The sequence below is a fragment of the Microtus oregoni genome, unplaced genomic scaffold (assembly GCF_018167655.1).
Source record: "Microtus oregoni isolate MIOR12 unplaced genomic scaffold, Mior012 000018F_ref0000195, whole genome shotgun sequence".
Taxonomy (NCBI): domain Eukaryota; kingdom Metazoa; phylum Chordata; class Mammalia; order Rodentia; family Cricetidae; genus Microtus; species Microtus oregoni.
In genome coordinates, this window is record NW_024543077.1 from 21,737,060 (window position 1) to 21,758,575 (window position 21,516).

A 21,516-nucleotide genomic window follows, 5' to 3' on the forward strand; every position below is an offset into this window, starting at 1 on the left:
ATCAAAACAACTTTGAGATACCATCTTACAACTGTCAGAAAGGCTAAAATCAAAATCACCAATGATAGCCTATGCTGGAGAGGATGTGGAGTAAGGGGAACACTCATCCATTGCTGCTAAGAATGCAAACTTGTGAAACCACTTCGGAAATAAGTGTGGCAGTTTCTCAGGAAATTGTGAGTCAACCTACCTCAGGATCCAGCAATACTACTCTTGGAAATATACCCAAGCATACTACAAAAACATTTGTTCAACTATGTTCATAGCAGCATTATTTGTATTAGCCAGAACCTGGAAACAACCTAGATGCCCCTCAATGGAAGAATGGATAAAGACAGTGTGGAACATATACACATTAGAGTACTACTCAGTGGTAAAAAAAAAAAAATAACACCTTGAATTCTGCATGCAAATGGATGGAAATAGAAAATACTATCCCGCCGGGCGATGGTGGCGCACGCCTTTAATCCCAGCACTCGGGAGGCAGAGGCAGGCCGATCTCTGTGAGTTCGAGACCAGCCTGGTCTACATAGCTAGTTCCAGAACAGGCTCCAAAGCCACAGAGAAACCCTGTCTCAAAAAAACCAAAAAAAAAAAAAAAATACTATCCCGAGTGAGATAACCCAGACCCAAAAGGATGAATATGGTATGTACTCACTCATTAGTAGACTCTAGCCATCAACAAAGGACATTGAGCCTATAGTTTACAAGCTTAGAGAAGCAAAATAATAACTTGAACCCAAAGAAAATCATATGTAGATCCTCCTGGAAATCGGAAGCAGACAAAATTGCCAGGCAAAAGTTGGGAGCATGGGGGTGGGGGTGAGGGTGGGATGGGGGAAAGGAAGAGTGGGAGAGAGAAGGGAGAAGGGAAGGTTTGAGGAGAGCTTGGTGGAGTGGGAGGGTTGAGATGAAGGAAGGGTGGATATAGGGGCAGGGAAGAAGATATCCTCATTAAGAGAGCCATTTTAGCCTCTTTCGGGACTTGGCTCCAAGATGACCAAAAAAAGGAGAAACAACGGTCGTGCCAAAAAGGGCCGCAGCCATGTGCAGCCAGTTCGCTGCACTAACTGCTCCCGCTGTGTGCCCAAGGACAAGGCCATTAAGAAGTTCATCATTCAGAACATCGTAGAGGTGGCTGCCATCAGGGACATGTCTGAAGCAAGTGTCTTCGATGCCTATGTGCTCCCCAAACTCTATGTCAAGCTGCATTATTGTGTGAGCTGTGCTATTCATAGCAAGGTAGTCAGGAATCGATCCCGGGAAGCTCGGAAGGACCGAACACCTTTTTTTTTTTTTTTTTTAAACAAATTTGTCTCTTTTTTTTTTTAAAGATTTATTTATTTATTATGTATACAACATTCCTGCAATGTATGTTTGTATGCCAGAAGAGGGCACCAGATCTCATTATAGATGGTTATGAGCCACCATGTGGTTGCTGGGAATCGAACACCTTTGATGTTGGTACCAGAGTTGCTATAAATGACTGCTGCTTTAGGGGTTAAATATTTTGTTAGTGGAGATACAACCAATACACTAAATGATGATAAAACTTTCTGAGTGGATAATAGGTAAATATAGTTGGGCTATATTCAAAATTATTTTATTACCAAAACTATATCATTTGTTTTACTGGAAAAAGGAAAATGGTTTGTTTTTACTGCTGGATCATGTTTTGTGTAGTAAAGAAGAAATTCTTTGGTCAAATTGTAATCTTTGTATATCAATGTTAAGATTTCCTTATTTGTATTAGAGTAAATCAATGGTTTTGAGAAAAAAAAGAAATGAACAATTTTCTGAATAGGTATCACATACCATAATTAAATCAAGATCAGGTGAATAATTTAAATCAACCTATAACCTGCAAGGAAAGGGAAGTCATTCCAACCAAAAAAAAGCCCAGGGCCAGAGAGTGTCAGGGCAGAATTCCATCAGAACTAAGACCCAATAACAATACTCCTCAAAGGGTTCCACATAATAGAAAGAGAAGGAACATTTCCAAACCCCTTTAATGATGGTACAGTTACACCTGTACTAAAACCATGCAAAGATTCAACCAAAAAAGAAAATTACAGACCCATCTCCCTGATGAGCATAGATGCAAAAATACTCAATAAAATACTAGCTAAAATCTAAGAACACATCAAAAAATCATCTACCATGATGAAGTCAGATTCATCTCAGAGATGCAAGAATGGTTCAACATACAAAAATTTATTAAGAATCCTGCCCTCTTTAAGTTCCTTTCCTGACATCCTTTAGTAGTGAACGACAATATGGCAATATAAGCCAAATTAACCATTTTCTCCCATTAGTACTCTTGATTGCTAAGACTTCCCAGAATCCCTCATTGGCTAGGGCCACCCAGCTGGGACTCACAATATTAACAGCTTCTCTACTGGAGGATCAGAGACCAAATGACTCAGACAGCACAATATCATCCAGTTCTTCCCTCCCAGCCCAGCAGACAGGGCCCCAGTTTAAAAACTTTGTATTTAGTACACATTATTCTACTCCCCTAGATCACATCCTATCCCACATCCAAAGTACAGGGTCCTTTGTGTGCACATTCCATTGTACACTTACTTCCCAGTGCAGCCATCCCATTGGCTCAGAGATGGGAAATCCTGAAGACAAACACAGGTCACATTCATAAAGTAACTATTGTTATTGTGCATCTGTGGTTACTTTGTAACTGTTGTTAAAGAAAAACACACCATAAATTAGAAAACAATCCAGGCATATTTGGGTTTGGAGGCAACAAGGAGAATGTAAATATAATGTGGATTTCATCTCTAAAATTATTTTGAAAACTTGAAATAGACTTTATGGCCATGTGCTCCAGAGACTAGGGATTTGTGTTAGAGCACATTAAATATTTCTCATGTATTTTCTCTAAAGATGAACAACTTAATGCAGAAAGGTAACAGTCCTGTTAAGCAGGGCCACAACATTTTCCCCAGATTTTGTATTTTAGATGAGCTACTTTAAATATAGCAATTAGGTTTAAAGATAAGGTCAGTTTCTTTCCCAGATTCTTGATTGCCTTGATCTGTGGACTGCAAACAATGGTCAATCTGGACATTCAAGAAACATCTACAATTGACTACCTGATTCCACAATGCTAATTTCAACTACTGTTGAAGGAGGAAAGCTTTCGCCCTCAGTACAACTTCTCCCTTTCTGAACTGTGTCTCCACCAGCTTCATGTTGGTCAATGACCTCAACTCTTGCACAGGTCTCTCTTCTTCTAAGTCCCCAATAAAGGCCAGAAAGATCAGCAGACACTCAGTAACTACTCTACATTTCTTCTTCATTGACAAGTCAATGCCAAACCTGTAAGAAGTTGCAGGACTGTTTTCCCAGCACTGGGCAGCAGAGGCAGGATTAGGTGTTCAAAATGATTCTCAATTATATAGTATGAGGCAAGCCTAAACTATAAGAGACAAAGAAATCAATAATTAACATCACTTGAGAGAAATAAAATGCAACTATTAATGACTTGAAACATTGGAGGACAGAAACAGAGACAAGAGGAGCAATACACTTAAAAAATATCTGAAAATTACACTAATAAGATTTTAAAATGATAAAAATATTGCACTCTTGAGATTAAATAAAACTTTCTATATTGACTTTGAAACAGAGTTGGCCTTTCTATAGGAGAGGGAATGTCACTAATAAGAGATAGATTAATGGTTTCTATATACATATGTTGGCTACTGAGATCTGTAACCTGACACATAAAGTTAGTCAATGGCCTGTTTCTCAAATCTCTGAGCTGACATAACTGTGTCAAGCAAGATCAACCATGTCTGCATAGAATTGTTGCCTAATTGCCTTTCCTGGAACTAGCTCCTGTAGACCAGGCTGGCCTTGAACTTACAGCCAGCCTTTGCCTCCCTAGTGCTGGGATTAAAGGCCTATGCCAACTCTGCTCAGCCAGGAACATTTTCATAATGGTGACTCCAATAATTGATTGCCTCCACTGTTTCCCCTGCAGTGTACACAATAAACTATTTATCCTATTGTGGTCTGAAGACATAAGGAATGCTCCATATGCAAATCCTTTTCCTGCAACTGCAATGCATAGTCAACTACATGACTCAAATGCATAATTTTAAAAAAAAAATTAAAAAAAAAAAAAAAAAAAAAAAAAAATGCATAATTTTAAAACTGTGAGGTGGTACAGTATTTTTAAAGGAATTTTGAAAATCTAATATACAGGACAGCAAGGTCATTGCCCTGGATAGCAGCAGACTTAGGGCACCTGAGACAACATAAGAGAACTTGTCTCAGGAACTATTTTTCTAACAGGATGGAAATGAAGCTGTTCTAGAATTAATATGCCTTTCCATTGAGAAATAACTTTACACACCTAGGAGATTAATAAAGAAAAACGTCTTTAATGATGGTAGACAACAATCTCTAGCTAAATATCAAAGAGGAGCCAGCTAGACAGATTCCACATTTGCTGTTGTCCTTAAGTGTCCTTTAGGTTTAGGCTCTAGGTTACACTTTGAACATTGAAATAGAAACAGGGAACTTGCCAGGCTACACATTTAGGCTGATAGGAGTCTTACAGAGCAAAGATATTCTCAGGATACTTTCTTCATTACATTGGTAACAGGAATGAGCAGGTCATGCTTCAGTAACAGGGTCCTGAGGTGAAGGTCACAGGGGTGAGAAGGATGGGAAAACTAAAATGTAAAAAAGATAAAATCCTAGGGTAGGGAAGTCTTGCAGATGCCTAGTAAACTTCCTAGGAAAAACTGCATCTTGCTGGGCATTGATGGCACACACCCTTGCTGCGCCAAGTGATCTCTTTGAGTTCAAGGACAGCCTGATTTACCCAGTGAGTTCCAGAATAGTCAGGACACTCCTAGAGACAAACCTTGTCTCAAAATTTTTTTAAAAGGAGAATAGCATCTTGTATACTTCCAAGGGAGAAATGAAAGATATTAGAGAATTATAAGTACAAATTATCACATGAATTTAGGAGGAGACTACTCAAACAAATCTATACAATGAGAACACAGGGTATCTCAAGAACTTTACTATGAGCAGAGTGGCCATGGGACTGATAACTAAATCTCCATATGGTGGGAAGAGTGGGTTCTTAGAATCTGAAGCAACCCCTCCACAAAGGCCTTGTCACCAGACCATTACCAGCTCCCCTAAGCATATTTCTGGTTTTAGAGAAGGAGCTTTGTTTTATTATCAGTAGATCAGATCCCTAGGGAAACTCAAAAGGCTTAGGCACCAGTCTATTACTAGGTCTCCCAAGATTGTTCTTCCTTCCTCAAGAGGGCATAAAAAAAAAGCCTTGATTGATCAGGTAACTCCTCCAGACAACAATGTTTTGCATTTCAATTATATGTCACCTGGTGTCATATTGCCCATTTGAAAGAACTGTGCTTTTCTCAAATAGAAAACTGGAACTTTATACCACATCAGGCCTTAAAGTAGGCCTCCTTGAAAAGCTTGTTAGAGGTTGTGTTTTGATATGGTGATGTGCCTGGTGTCTGGTTTTAAGTCAGTGGTGGCTTCTTTGTAATAATTTAGAGGAAAATATCTGGACAATCCAGTTAAACAATGTGTACCCTAGCATTCTAATCTCTAACAGCCCTAATTAAAATACATTTAACTTTTGGGTAATTTAGGGGCAGTCCTCTCTCAGCTAATTGTACTTTGTGATATTGAACTATGTCCAAGGCATTGGCAAATCCTTTATATCAGCAATTCTTCTCTTCTATATTGCAGCTTAGAAGTGCAGTGCTACACAAGAGGTGAGATGCCTTGATACTGTCCACATAGTTAAATATAAATGGAGATTGTATGTAAGGTTAAATGCAAAGTGCTCAATTTTGAGAAGATACTGGAGAAACAAGGCTTCTCTGAGTATGGCATATGAAGTTGACAAGAAAAATGTTTGTACACACAGCACCCTACTTCCAATTCTCTAAGCAGATTTAGGCCACAGTGCAAAGTTATTCAGAGACCTGACCCTAGGTCTATGAATTAACAAAGACCACATGGGACTTCACAATACAGGGAATATGGCAGCAGGTTTCCACACCAATCCCAGGAGGATGTACCATGCTGTCTCCCTCACTTCATCCTCTGTTCCTCCCCATCTGGAGACAACATTCCCTTGCTCACAATGTTGCTGTTTCCCAGCTGGTCAAAGCTCTCAGTTCTTCAACTCCCAGCAGCAACAATTACACTGCAGCATAAAAAACCACTGAAGGCAGCTCCTCTGCAAAGCTGAGTCTGAACATGGCTGCCCAGAAGAGGCCGGCATGACTTAAAGGGCCTGATTAGCTAATTCGGTCTGAATGAAAAAAACACTGTCCACAGGGCTATAGTGTGCTTAAAGACACAGCACAGTGGTTCCTGGCCATTGCTCCCACCCCAGTCAAACATCTTTTCTAGAAGGGCCAAGATATGTATTTCATAACACTTATCCCTGGCTTCCAAAAGTAGACACTGTCATAATCTTGCACTCCATAGGAACTTTCCCTTTTTCTTCCAGGACACAATGTGGCTAGCTAGCTTGTACAGTGTACTGTGCTGTGCTAGGTGGGTGCAGTGATTTCCTGTCACACGGTGGAAAGAATGCTCAGAATATTATTAACAGCTAAAGAGAATTTTAAGGTAATAAATGGAGAAGTTTGTGCTGTGGCTTCATGCTGAGATCAGATGAACTGAAGGTACTTTTTATGGTGTTGGTAAAGTTATCTTTTAGAATAAGAATCAAAATTGATAATTGACTTTTCACAGTGTCATCCACTTGAATTTCAACTAAAACCTTATGGTACAGTATGAACATGCCAGAGGCATTTCTTTCCATCATTTGTTTAATTTACAATTGTTCCTACATGATTTTGAGGAAAGAATGTCACTAAATGTCTTTGCTTTTACATTGTGATTATCATTAAAGTGGATTTGTTAATTGAGCATGCTTAAGGAAAGGGAGAACATTGCATGAGCATGTTCAGACTCCCTACGTAAAATCTCCATGCTTCATTCATTGAGGAAAAACAATTTTGAAAACAACTTTATAAACATTCTTTATGCCTCCTACAGGCAAGAATTTTTTCTCATTTCATCTGTCTTGGCTGTTGAAATGTCTGGCTATTTTTGGCAGTTAAAATTGACTACATAAAGAATTGATTATACCTGAGGAGATTTTACTTAAAGGTTTGAAATGGGAAAATATTCCTTTAATGTGTATAGTTTGAGATGATAGGATCCACATTAAGCTGCTTGGTGTTTGTGCACACTTAACCAGTGAGCTATCTCTCTCACTCATGTCTGTGTGCAGTTTTAACACCATCACTCATGAGCAGTGGGATTTTCTAAATTTGAGACCAGTCTGGCCTACAGAATGAGTTCTACAACTACACAGAAAAATCCTGTCTTGAAATCACCAAAAAAATAAAAACGAACCTGAATCCAACAAAGACTATGACCCAACTTTAATCAGCATCTCCCATTCTGGTAGCAGCAGTCACATATAAAGTATTTTGAAGAAGAAGAAAAGTCTCTGTTTTGCCTCCGTGCTCTAGCTCTGGCTACCAAGCTCATTCCTTTACTAGCATTAGAGCCTACTGCATTGTAATTTTGATGAATACTTAAAACCAGCTGAGTCACAGAGCCTTGGGGGCAGAACAACTACTAGAATCTTCACCTGACCTTAGACAAAAGGCTGAGAAGCAAGCTATTGGATTCTTCAATTGCCATTGGTAGGCAGCTATTCTTAAGTTACCTGGACAATAGCTTGTGAGACATTTTAATAAGCCTACTTTTTACATACATGGTGAGATTCATTCTACAAATCCTGTTCTTAAGAGAATCTTAAATACTGCAGTTGTATATTTTATTCACCTGACTATGGAGTGAGATGTGCTGGCTAACAATAGTGCTCATTCTTTCTAGCTCCATTATTCTCTACATATTCAAATTTCCATGAACACTATTCTTTTTATTATTATTCATTTACCTGGAATTTGCTTCAAATTTAAGGAACAAAACCCATACAGCAATGAGCCATTATCCACCTTTCTGATGGGGGAAAGACTGATCATCTTGATTGAGATCTGTTTCCTGCTTTTCTCTTTCCTGTTGTATAAAATCCCTGTGAAAACCATATAAAAAGTACCTTCAGTTCATCTGACCTCAGAAATGAAGCCACAGAACAAATATTTCATTTAGTAACTTTAAAACTCTCTTTAATTGTTAGTATTCTAGGCATCCTTACCCCATGGGACAGGAAAATGCTTGATCCACCTAGCACAGTGCACCCTACAAGTCATATAGTGTGCTGGAAGAAAAAGGGAAAGTTCCTAGGCGTGCAAGAAGATGACATTGATTGCTTTTGTAGCCAGGGGCAAGTGCTATTGAAATGTATATATTCTCAGATCTGGAGAAGTTCTCTATTAGGGGCAATGGATTGCACAGGAATCAGTATTCTGTGTCTTTAAGCACACTGTATCCCTATGGGAGGTGCTCTTGTCACTCAGGACTCAGTAGCCAATCATGCACTCCAGGTGACCTGCCAGTCAGAAGCAGTGCAGGTCTCTTCCTGGGAAGCCATCTTCAGTCTTGGCTTTGAAGTGGAGCTGGCGCCAGAGAATTCCTGTTCTCCGGTGCAGTTGCTGTTGCAGGGAGACGATGCACTGAGAATTTTTGCAAAATGGAGAAGCCCAACATGGTAAGTGAGGAAATGCTGTCTCCTGATGGGGAGGAGCAGAGGGTGAGGTGCAGAAAACACTATGGTGTTACCTCCATGGGTCTGGGTGGGAACCTGCCATCATTCTCCCTGTATGTGAAGTCCCTCATGGTCCCTGCTATCTCCTGAACCTAGGAGCAGGCCTCTGAATAACTTTGTTCTGTGGCTTCATCTCCTTAGAGTATTGGGAGCAGGAAGTTGTGTGTAAAAACACTTTCCTAGTCAACTTCAACAGTGTTCTTGCACTCATGGAAACAAGTTGCCAAACTCAGAGAAGCCTAGATTCTCCAATATCTTCTCGGTATCGAGCACTTTGCATTTAAGCTTTAAATATGATCTGAATTGAGATTTAAATTTGTAGAGGTTATCAAAGGCATCTCATGTGTTGTGTAGCTTTCCACTACTGTACCATAATGTTGAAGAGTAGAATTGGTGATACAATAGATTGACCAATGCTTAAAAAATAATTAGTCTCACAAAGTAGAATTTAGCAGAGGGAGAACTTCATGTAAAACACCCAGACTTTAAATATATGCTAATCAGAACTGGAAGAGATTAGAATGCCCTGGTACACATTGTTTACCAGGATTGTGCAGATATTTGACTCCAAACCATTTCAAAGAAGCCATCACTGATTTAAAAATAAAAACTCACTGCCAGGTAGTAGTGGTGCGTGCCTTTAATTCCCACACTCTGGAGGCAGAATCTGATGGATTTCTTTGAGTTCAAGGCAAACCTGATCTACAAGAGTTCCAGGACAGGCTCCAAAGCTACTGAGAAACACCTCGAAAAATCCCCGAGTACAGGGATTAAAGGCGTGCTGCACCACTGCCCGCCTAAGATGTTATTCTTAAGAAGCTTACTAGACTTGCCTGGATCTTCTGCAACACCTCCTCACCTTATCTTTTTTATCTTTTACTTGTCCAGTCCAGTCTTTCTTTTCCCTTGCGATCGTCACCTTAGAACCCTGTCTGTAACTGGTAACTGGCATACTTAAGAGAATATTCTGAGAATACTTTTGCCTAAATATTTAGACTGGCAAGTTTCCTGTTTCTATTTCAATTGTTCAAAGTTTAATCTGGACCATTATCATAAGGGATGCTTATGGATAACAGCATATATTGAATGCAAAATCTGTCTATCCTAGCTCCCCTTGAGCATTGGACAGAGATCAATGCATAACATCATTTAAGAAACTTTTCTTTATTAATCTTCTAAGTGTGTATTGTGATTTCTCTGTAGAAAGGCATATTAATTGTAGAAGAGCTGCATTTCTGTCCGGATAAAAATATTGTTTCTGAGACAACTTCTGTTATTTTGACTCAGATGGCTTTGGTCCCTGTCTGTTGCTTTCCTGGACAATCTTGAGTGTCCTCTATATTACACCCTCAAAGTTCTTAAGTGACTGTACCCATTCACAGTTTTAAAATTATGTATTTGCCTGGCAGTGATGGTGCACTCGGGAGGCAGAAGCATGCAGGTCTCTGTGAGTTTGAATCCAGTGTAGTCTACAAGAACTAGTTCCTGGACAGGCACCAAAGCTCAGAGATACCATGTCTCAAACAAAACCAATAAAATAAAATAAAAATGCATTTGAGCCATGTAGTTGACTGTCCAACACAGTCACAGGAAAATTATTTGCACATGGAGCATTTCTTCTGTCCTCAGACCACAAGAGGAAGAATAGATTATTGTGTGCACTGCAGGGGGCACAGCATAGGCAATCAGCTGTTGCAGCCACCACTATGAGAAAGGGCCTGATTGTGGTAGCAGGAGAGGTTTGTAATTGCCCAGCATGTGTAAATTAATGTTGTGTGATTGTGTGGGTGTCCAGATTAGGAAGGTTATCTTGAGTCAAGTAACATTTAATTTGCAATTAGGCAACTATCCTCTGCAGATATGATCGATCTTTGTTTATTGATATTTACTGAGCTCTACAATTTCTTTGCTTCATTCCCCGCCTCTCCACTCCCGCTTCAACACTCTCCCAAGGTCCCCATGCACCCAATTTACTCAGGAAATCTTGTCTCTTTATCCTTTATTCTTCCCATGTAGATTAGATGTTTGTCAGTCTCTCTTAGCATCCTCATTTTTGTCTAAGATCTGGGATTGTGGTTTGTAGGCTGGCTTTCTTTGCTTTATGCTTAAAAACCACCTATAAGTTAGTACATGTGATAATTGTCTTTCTGTGTCTGGGTTACCTCACTCAAAATAATGTTTTCTAGATCCATCAATTTTCCTGCAAAATTCAAGATGTTGTTATTTTTTTTCTGCTGTGTAGAACTCCATAGTGTAAATGTACCACACTTTTCTTATTCATTCTTCTATGGAGGAGCATTTAGGTTGTTTCCACATTCTGGCTATGACAAACAAAGTTGCTATGAACATAGTTGAGCACATGTCCTTGAGGCACGATTAAGCATCTTTTGATTATATACCCAAAAGTGGTATTACTGGGTCTTGAGAAAGGTCATTTCCTAATTTTCTGAGAAATTGCCACACTGACATCCAAAGGGACTGTATCAGCTTGCATTCCCACAAGCAATGCAGAAGTGTTTCTATTTCCCCAAAAGCTCTCCAGCATAAGTTGTCATCAGTGTTTTTAATCCTGGACATTCTTTCAGGTGTTAGATGGAATGTCAGAGATGTTTTGATTTGCATTTCTCTGATTAATGATATTGAACATTTCCTTAATTGTCTTTCAGCTATTTTAGATTGCTCTGTTGAGAGTTCTCTGTTTAGGTCTGTACTCTATTTTTTATTGGATTATGAGTTCTTCTGGTGTCCAATATCTTAAGTTCTTTGTATATTTTGAAGATCGGACCTCTGTCTGATGTGGGATTTTGATCTTTTCCCATTCTGTAGGCTGTCATTTTGCCGTGTTAACCTGTCCTTTGCTTTACAGAAGCTTTTTAGTTTCAGGATGTCCCATTTAATTTTTCTTTTAGTGTCTGTGCTACTGCGGTTATGTTTAGGAATTGGTTCCCTGTGCCAATGCATTCAAGTGTACTTCCCAATTTTTCTTCTGTAATTTTCAGTGTGGCTGGCTTTATGTTGAGGTCTTTGATCCATTTGGACTTGAGTTTTGTGCATGCTGATAGATATGGGTCTATTTTAATTTTTCTACATGTTGATATCCAGTTATGCCAGCGCCACTAGTTAAATGTGTTTTCTTTTTTCCATTTGATATTTTTTCGTTCCTTCTCAAATATCAGGTGTTTAAAGATATGTGAGTTGATATCTGGGTCTTCTATTTAGCTCAATTGGTCCTCCTGTCTGTTCTAATGACAATACCAGGCTGTTTTCAGTAATGTATCTCTGTAGTAAAGATTGAAGACAGGGATTGTGATGCTTCCAGAAGTTCTTTTATTGTATAGGATTGTTTGGCTATCCTGAGTTTTTTGTTTTTCAAATGAATTTGAGTGCTGTTCTTTTGAAATCTTTGAAGAATTTTGCTGGGATTTTGATGGGCATTGTATTCAATCTGTAGATTGCTTTTGGTAAGAAATATGATCGATCTTGCTTGACAGAGTTATGTCGGCTCAGAGATTTGAAAAACAGTCCATGGACTAACTCTATGTATTCGGTTACAAATCTCAGCGTGAACATATGTATATTTGTACCATCAATCTACCTCTTGTTAATGACATTCTTTCTCCTAGGGAATGGCCTACTCCTTTTTAAAATCAATATAGAAAATTTTATTTAATCTTAAAAGTGCATTTTTTTTGGTGTGTTGAGACAAGGCTTCTCTGTAGCTTTGGAGCCTGCCCTGGAACAAGCTCTTGTAGACCAGGCTGGCCTCAAACTCACAAAGATCCACTTTCTTCTGCCTCCTGAGTGCTGGGAATAAAGGCCTGAGCCACTACTGCACAGTTAAAAGTGCATTATTATCATCACTTTAAAAATCACTTTTTGGTTTCAGTTTCAAATACTTTCTTTAAGTGAATTGCTGCTGTTATCTCTATTTGTTTCTGTTTTCCAAGGTTTCTAAGTCATTGATAGTTTCATTTCATTTCTTTCAAGTTATGTTGATTTCTATGTAGAGCAATGTCTCCTATACTTTAGGCTTGCCTCATGCTACATAATTGAGAATTATTTTACACACCTAATCCTGCCTCTGTTGCCAGTTCTGGGAAGACAGTCCTGCAACTCCTTCCAGGTTTGTCCTTCTCTAGTCAGTGAGAAAGAAAAATAGAGCAGTTAATGAGTGTCTGCTAATCATTCTGGCTTTTATTGGGGACTTAGAAATGAAGAGGGATTGGTATAAGAATTGAACTTATTGACCAACTTTGAAGCTGGTGGAGACACAGTGCAGGAATTGAGAGGTTGGCCTGAGGGTAAGAGCTTTCCTCCTTCAACTGAGATTACTTATGTGGAATCAGGAGGTCAATTGTGATGCTGTATGATTATCCTGATTGACCATTGTTTGCAGTCCACAGACAATGGTAATCTAGGTATGGCACTTACCTTATCTTGAAATCTAGTTGTGATATTTACAATAGTTCATCAAAAACAGATAATCTGGGTAAAATGTTGTGGCCCTGCTTAACAGGACTGTTACTTTTCTGGAATAAGGTGTTCATCTTTAGGGAAAATACATGAGAAATATTTATTGTGCTCTAATAAAAATCCTTAGTCTCTCGAGCACATGGCCATAAAGTCTATTTCAAGTTTTCAAAATAATTTTTGAGCTTAAAACTGCATCATATTCTCATTGTCTTTGCTCCCTCCGAGCCATAACATGATCCTGATTGTTTTCTAATTCATGGTCTGTTTTTGTTTAACAACAGTTACAAAGTAACCACAGTTACACAGGAACAGTGATTCCTTTATGAATGTGACCTGTGTTTGTCTTCAGGATTTTCCTTCTCTGAGGCAATGGGATGGCTGCACTGGAAAGTGAGTGTGCAATGCAATGTGCACACAGAGGACCCTGTACTTTGGATGTGGAACAGGATGTGCTCTAGGGTAGTGGAATAATGTATACTAAATACAATCTTTTTAAACAGGGGCCCTGTCTGCTGGGCTGGGAGGGCAGAACTGGAAGGACTGTGCAGTCTGAGTCATTTAATCTCTGATCCTCCTATAGAGGAACTGCTAATATTGTGAGCCCTAGCCAATGTGGAATTACGGGAAGAGTTAGCAATTGGGAATACAAGTAGCAGACAGTTTGTGGGTTCTTTCCATGATTCTATTCTGCCTCTGCAGTAGGTGTAGGCAGGAAGATCACAAGCTATATCGTGGTGAGCGTTGGGTGAAGCTTTGATCACTTCTAGCAATCATATAGAGAGTATCATACACAAAAATATATACAAACATACACAAAAAATAGCAGTAACCTTAATTTCAGAAGTGGTTGGAACTCCAAGTAGTTAGAGTAAATCAAGTTGATTTACATGTAAACTGATTCTTTAAAAATCTGTTCTCTTGAAATTCCATTTAAAAAGATTTCATTTCCTCAGTGTGATGCAGACTTGGATTCCATCACCAATTGTAGGAAACATGGTAAGTGATCCTAACAGACATAATTTTCTTTATCACAAGAGAATGAGATGCTTTCAGTAATCAAATATATTTTCTGTAAAGGAAAAACATCAGAAGACTTCAAGTGAATATTGTAAATTTTGGTGAAAGAGCCCTTCTCACCGAACCCATTTTCTATTATTGGTTAAGGAGAGAACAGGAGTGTACAGCATGTGTGATGGCCAGTGATTCAGTGAATTAGATTAGAACCTTGTTGTTCTTCTTTAAGAAACAATTATATATATATATATGTGTGTGTGTGTGTATGTGTGTGTGTGTGTGTGTGTGTTTGTGCATGTGTGTGTATGTAGATTTGTGTTTGTGCCTTGTTTTGTCAATGGTGTCATCCATATTGTTGATTTTGTGAACCATAATTTAATTATATCATTCATTGTTTGTGAAAACGATGGACCTTCCCCAGTTTGTACTCAGAATATTTTTTATATTTTTTGGTGATAAACAGTTTTACTTTTCTCTTCTTGATCTCAGATGCTTGCTTCTAAGTATTTTATTTTATTTTTTCATTTATATTTTAATAATAAAGCTTGCCTGAAGATCATAAAGTAAAACAGATGCCATGGCCCGCCTTACACCCCAGGCAATACTGACACACACCTTTAATCCCAGTAGTCACACTAGTTTGTTGTAGAGTCAATGCTGGTGTCTCATATCTTTAATCCTATCACTAAGGAGTTGCAGATAGGAAGTGGCATGCTTGGGAAGAGAGAGGAATATAAGGTGGTATGAGAGAAGAGCTGAGGATTGAGTGTTTTGTAGAAACAGCATTCACTTTGAGGATTTATAGAGACGGGATACCCCATTTGGTGAGTCTTAACAACATTTATCTAGGGCTTCCCTTGGAGGGAATGCTGAGGCTAAGGAAAAGTTAGATTAAGAGAAATGAAGACAGAAACATAGGTTAGACTGAAAGGATGAAAGGTCAATAGAAAACAGCCTGAGTTTATTTCTCAGCCAGCATATGTACTAAACACAGTCAAAATGCAGATCAAAAAGCAGTACAGTCAGCTCCCCACCTTCCTGCACTGTGCTTGGAGGCAGCTCAAACCTGTGCATTATCTGATTCAGCTAAGCAGCTTCTAATCATTAACTAGGGGTGCCCCTGGCTGGCCTCCACTAGCCCAAATATTAATAGAAAAAAAATGGACTCTTATAGCTGGGCAAAATGCTTTTTCTGTTGGCTAACGCAGATGTTATTCACAGCCCTCAAGGTTACTAGAACAGCAGGTATGCTTGGACTCAAATAGAATCTTTAAGTCTGAAATGACTCCAGATGGAAACTGAGTCACATGTGGGCTCCCACATTGGACTGGGAACTTTATAGAGCTAAGATCTAGTGGATGGATGCTGTGCTTCATTGATCTTTCAGCTTCCCGCCCTACTAACTGATTACAGGATTTATGAACAACATCAGTTTGCACTACATCTAAAATCTAATTTAAATAAAAGGCTTCTTTTTAATTCCTGTTCATGATTTTGGGTCTAAATCTCTATCAAGTAACTTAAAAGTAAGTTTTTCGATTCTGTATATAAATAAAAAACTATGCTCCTTTAACCTCTTTGAGCTTTACTACATATAGCACTTAAAAGGTTTTCTACAGTAAACCACGATCATTCTTAGCAGTGACCATTAAAATCTTAATGATTTTACATTGATTCCTCCTAGAGTGTGGTAATGCCACTAAACTGACTACCCTCCTCCAAAGGTCAGCTTTGAGCTATAAATTATTCAGGATGATTCCAAGATTACTATCTAATATGGTCCTCATGCACTACACTAGACAGAACTTGAGATAATTCCTATACTTTCCCATTACACAAAGACTGGACAAGAAATAATACAGGTAATTCTCCCATAAATTGAAATTTTCTTAGGTTTATTTCAGGGACCCTTATAGATGCCGTTGCTCACAGACATCAAAATATAATTTCAAAAGCATGGTTCCCATATTCCTAAGAGTTGGGGTTTGGTCATTCATTAGGTCATGAATTATGCCATCATTGAGGTGGAGGAGGTAACAAGTTACTATGGGTAATGGTAAAATATATAAACAAAGGAGAAAATATTTAGTTATCTTGTTCTGAAAAGAAACAGGGAAGATATAGAAGTCATAGGATAAATGATAGATTACTAATTTGACCTTAAATAAAAAACTATTTTTATTAAATATTTTATATTAGTATGGATTTTTTATATTAATACATATTTGAGATTATTTTTGTTATATTGTAGATGTTTCTAATCTTATTTAACATATTTTTGTATATTCATGGAAATTTAAGGTTATTTTTGATAAAAGATACTGTACATACATATCTACTCTTATGTAAGGTTTTCTGCCGAACTTTATGATATAAAATAAATCTCTAGTCCTGAAAATTACTATTACAAGCTATTTAAATTAATAAAATTACAAGTTAATGTTACATGTTATAATCATACTTATAGTCCTGTTAGGTAGGCTTTCAAGGTGAAGCCAAAAGATATTTCATTTTCATTTTTTTCATGATAGGATTCCTTTGAATTACTCTGGTTGTTCTGGAAATCACTTTGTAGAACATACTGGCCTTGAGCACACTGAGATCAACCTGCTTTTGCCACACAAGTACTGGGATTAAAGACATGCCCCATCACTCTCTGGCCAAAAATACATTTTCAATAAGTCATCAAATATTTCCTATTCAAAATATGGCACTTAAGATGTTATGATTATATAAGGCATTTCTGTTCCTGACAACACCAATCTACTTCAGAGAAATTATGGATATCATAGAAATGACTAAATGTAGTTAACTTTCTTGCTGTCAAGACTTAGGCACTGGCAAGAAACTGCCCTTTGAGTTGACTACTGACAGTATACTGTCTAAATTAGATAGGCAGGACATGAAAGAAAGTGACAGCTGAGCATTGCCATGGCAAAGAAGGACAATCCTTCAAAATTCCTGCTTCACAGAAACTTGGTCAGATTTTCTAGGTGTATAGGCTAAAGTTAAAATTCCAACAGTACAGTGGAATCTTGGGTGACTGTCCAGGCAGTCAGTAGTTTATGTCATTTCTTGGATTTTTAAAATTGTTTTCATTGAGGTATATATTTTTCTCTGCTCTCCTCCCTTCCTGATTTCTAAAGTGATTGTGCCAGTTTGCATGCCCACCAGCAATGGAGAAGTTTTCCCATCACCCTACATCCTCTCCAGCATAAACTATCTTCAGTGTTTTTGATCTTGGCTATTCTTACAGGTGTAAGGTGGGATCTCAGAGTTGTTTTTACATTTCTTAATGGCTAAGGATGTTGAGCATTTCCTTAAGTGTCTTTCAGTCATTTTATAGTCATCTGTTGAGAGTTCTCTGTTTAATTCTGTACAATTATTTTTCTATTGGCTTATTTGTTCTTCTGATGACCAGTTACTTGAGCTCTTTATATATTTTGGATATCATCCCTCTGTTTGATGTGGGGTTGAAGAAGACCTTTTCCATCCTGTAGGCTGCCGTTTTATTGAACATTTCCTCTGCTTTTCAGAAAGTTCTCAGTTTTAGGTGGTCCCATCTATTAAATATTGCTATTAGTGTTCGTGCTGCTGGGGTTATATTTAAAAAGTGGTCTCCTGTACCAATGTGTTCAAGTGTATTTCCCACTTTCACTTCTATGAAGTTCAATGTGGTTGGTTTTCTGTTTTGATCTATTTGGACTTGAGATTTCTGCATGGAGATAAATAAACACTATATTTTCTGTTTACTCAGGGAGTACTATAACCTTCACAGGTCTCTAAAGGACTTAAATACTAGATAATTGTAGTTTTCTCTGTTACCAAATTGAAACAACTCAGAAACTAGAATGAAATATGTAAGGTTAAGAGATATAAAAAGTTTATTTTAGGGTGGGATAAATAATGATTTAGGTACAACACTTTGGACTTACCTAGATAGGATAGATAATATAGTATTTTCTCTAAATGTCACGCCCACCTTGACCATCAAGGAAGACACAACACCGGAACTCTTCTTGCAGGCAGTTTTATTCAGGACTTTCTTACAGAATCGTGATCTCTCTCTCTTTCTCTCTCTCTCTCACCCCGGGCAAACCTCTCCTAGCCCTTAAAAAGGCACAAGCTGCCAACCCTGGATTGCCACATGGGCACTGCCCATAGGTCCACACATATGCAAGCAGCTGACAATAATTGTGTGATAGTAGCATGAGTCAGGCCTTAGCCATATTAGAAGTTGATTATCACAGAGAGCACTCACTTTCGGGATCACGGAGGGCAGAAGCCAGCACCATCAGGTGCGGCTCCACACAGCTCTCTACATCTAAATTTACCAAATACAAATGAATTGGTCACTGTTTCCTACATATATTTGTACATAGTTGTTGTATATTTTGTATATAGCTTTACTGTGTTGGTTGAATCCTTCACTTTTTATTTAGTAAGAAAGGGGAAATTATGAATTTTGATGATGTTCTCATAATACAGTTTGCTTGGAGTCAGGACAGAGCTAACAACAACCTCACTGTAAATTACCCTAGAAGTTTGGATGTTGTTGACCAGGTAGGAATCAGGATTATTAAGGCAGGCTTGAGAGAAGATATGGGCTCTTTTCTTGCATGGATAAATTGAAGAGGTAGTAGTCACCAGTGGCTGATCAATTGATTTTCTGATCTTTCAAGTTCTTACCCTGCTATCTGACTCCTGAGTTTTATTTCATTTTAGTTTGGTTTAGTTTGGTTTAGTTTTTCTGAGACAGAGTTTATCTGTAGCTTTGGAGCCTGTCCTAGAACTCATTTTGTAGACCAGGCTGGTCTTGTACACACAGAGATCTGCCTGCATCTGCCTCTTGAGTGCTGGAATTAAAGGTATGTGCCACAACTGCCTGGTCAAGGCAGTTTTAATTTTAAATATCAATTAGATTACTGCTTCAGTAGGGATAGAACTAATTAAGTAAGCCCTTGGAAAGTGAAGCCTCACCAGTCACTGGTGGTGCATTTCTGTGAGTTCAAGGCCAGTCTGGTCTACAAGAGCTAGTTCCAAGAAAGGCTCCAAAGCTACAGAGAAACCCTGTCTCAAGAAACACAAAACAAAAACACAAAACCAGCCAAACAAAATATGTAGCCCCATGTACCTGAGAGAGAACCACGGGGTTTGGCATTTACTCTGCTGAATTTTCATCTTTCCTTGACACAATCTTCCCTCATTTGTCCTCATTCCTCTCTTTCATTAGTCTTTTGTTTCTTCTTTTTTACCTTGACTGCAGTGCTTCCTTCCACCATTCATCTCAGTCTCATATTTCCCCCAAATCTCTCTTCATTGTTTACCTTTAGAGTCTCTGTGAGCACCAATAACTCCTGCTTAGTTGATTCTGTGGGTTGTGTTAACCTAGTGTCCTCAACCAAGGTGGGAGGCAGTTGCTATGGTACTTCCTCCCCATTGCCAGCAGGGTCTTCTTATCTCCTCTTATTGTTTGACTGCCTGTGTCTGCTCCTGCTGCTTTGAGTTCCTGGATTAGGCCAGTTTGGTAACAATTGTCTGAGGCACCATTCTATAAGAATAACAGAATATTATGAGAAATCATTTCTTGGACTTTTTTCCTATCTTGTTTGGTTCTATCACAGACCTGTAGTGAAGTGAGCTTCAGGTCTTGGACATCCAATTAGGATGGGCATTGTCTCCTTCTAATGGAATGGGCCTGAAGTTTCACGAGTTATTTGTTGTTTACTCCTACAAGTTATGGGGAACAAATAACTCAACACATGTTACAATCAGGACTAGATGTAGATGTGACTGTTGCTGGGTTGGTGTTTCAGTCCCAACATTGAATACTTTGCCTGGTTAGAAAAGACTCCACAGGCTTTTTATCCCTCTTTCCTAAAAGTCCTTGCTAGTGGCATTTTTATACAACCTAATGAGTATTTACTCTACTAGGTACCATACCAACTCCTAAATGTTCCCCAATTCCTGTAGTCTTTCCTTATTCTCCCTACATCCAACCACCCTGATCCTGATTTCTCCTGTTTCCATACCCAACTACCGCCATTCAATTCAGAAGACCTATTCTAGTGCCCCTTTCAGGGAGATTGATGTATCCCTCCCTTGATCCTTTGTTGTTAACTAACTCTGTGTCTGTGGATTATAGCATGAATATCCTCTACTTTAAAACCAATATTAATGTATAAAGGAGTTTACACTATTGTCATTTGTATTGTTGGGTCTTGAGTTACGTTGAATCCTAATTTTCAGAGAAACTGACATACTGTTTTCCAGAGTGGTTGTACAATTTGCATTTCCACCAGCAATGGAAGAGTCTTCCCCTTACTCCCACATCCTCTCCAGCATAAGCAGTTATTGGTGTTTTTGATCTTAGCCATTCTGACAGGTGTAAGGTGGTATTGCAGAGTCATTTTGATTTGCATTTCCCTGATGGCTAAGGATGTTGAACATTTCCTTAAGTGTCTTTTGGCCATTTGAGATTATTCTATAGAAAATTCTCTGTTTAGTTCTGTACCCCATTTTTAATTGAATTATTTGAAATTTTGATGTTTAATTTCTTGAGTTCTTTATATATTTTGGAGATCAGTCTTCTATCTTATATGGGATTGGAAATTTATTTTCCCATCCAATAAGCAGCCTTATTGTGTTATTGACTGTGTCCTTTGCTTTGCAGAAGTTTCTCAGTTTCAGAAGGTCCAATTTATTTATTTTTCCTCTCAGACTCTGCGTTTCAGGTGTTATATTTAGGAAGTGGTCTTCTGTTCCATGCTTGTTAAGCTACTTTTCACTTTCTCTTCATATTTATCGTTGTGAGCCTAGCCTTTAACGGCTGAGCCTTCTCTCCAGCCCTCACTTTCTCTCTTTTCAGTTTCAGTGTGATTAGATTTATATTAATGTCTTTATCCCCTTCAGAGTCACTGTAATGCATGCTCATATTTCATTGCAAAAAAAACTTAATCATTTTAATTGTCATATGCAGCAGATCTGTAAGAGGTTAAAGATGAGTATTTGTTATGTATGCGTAGATATCAGAGAGAGACTCAAACCCAAAATTAAATACAGGAAGCTAGATGAAACCTTTCCCTAGAAATAGTTATTTCCCTATATGATCACTAATATTATGGCTAAAGAGATATTTGTTGTTAATTTCTCCCAAGAAATTACTGTAAGCTCTTTGCCAATGTTCACTTCCTGTCCATAATGATTCAATTTCAACATTAGTAAAACATGCTAAATTTTTTTTATTGAGAAAAGGA

General features: G+C 38.3%; 1 protein-coding gene across 1 annotated transcript; it reads left to right on the forward strand.

The window, feature by feature from the left end:
* The first annotated feature begins 996 nt into the window (after nucleotides 1–996).
* LOC121458682 (40S ribosomal protein S26-like) lies at nucleotides 997–8,720 on the forward strand. Its single transcript, XM_041667966.1, has 3 exons — nucleotides 997–1,285; nucleotides 4,376–4,414; nucleotides 8,488–8,720. The coding sequence occupies exons 1-3, from the start codon at nucleotides 997–999 to the stop codon at nucleotides 8,718–8,720; spliced, it is 561 nt and encodes a 186-aa protein (XP_041523900.1).
* Nucleotides 8,721–21,516: the final 12,796 nt, after the last annotated feature.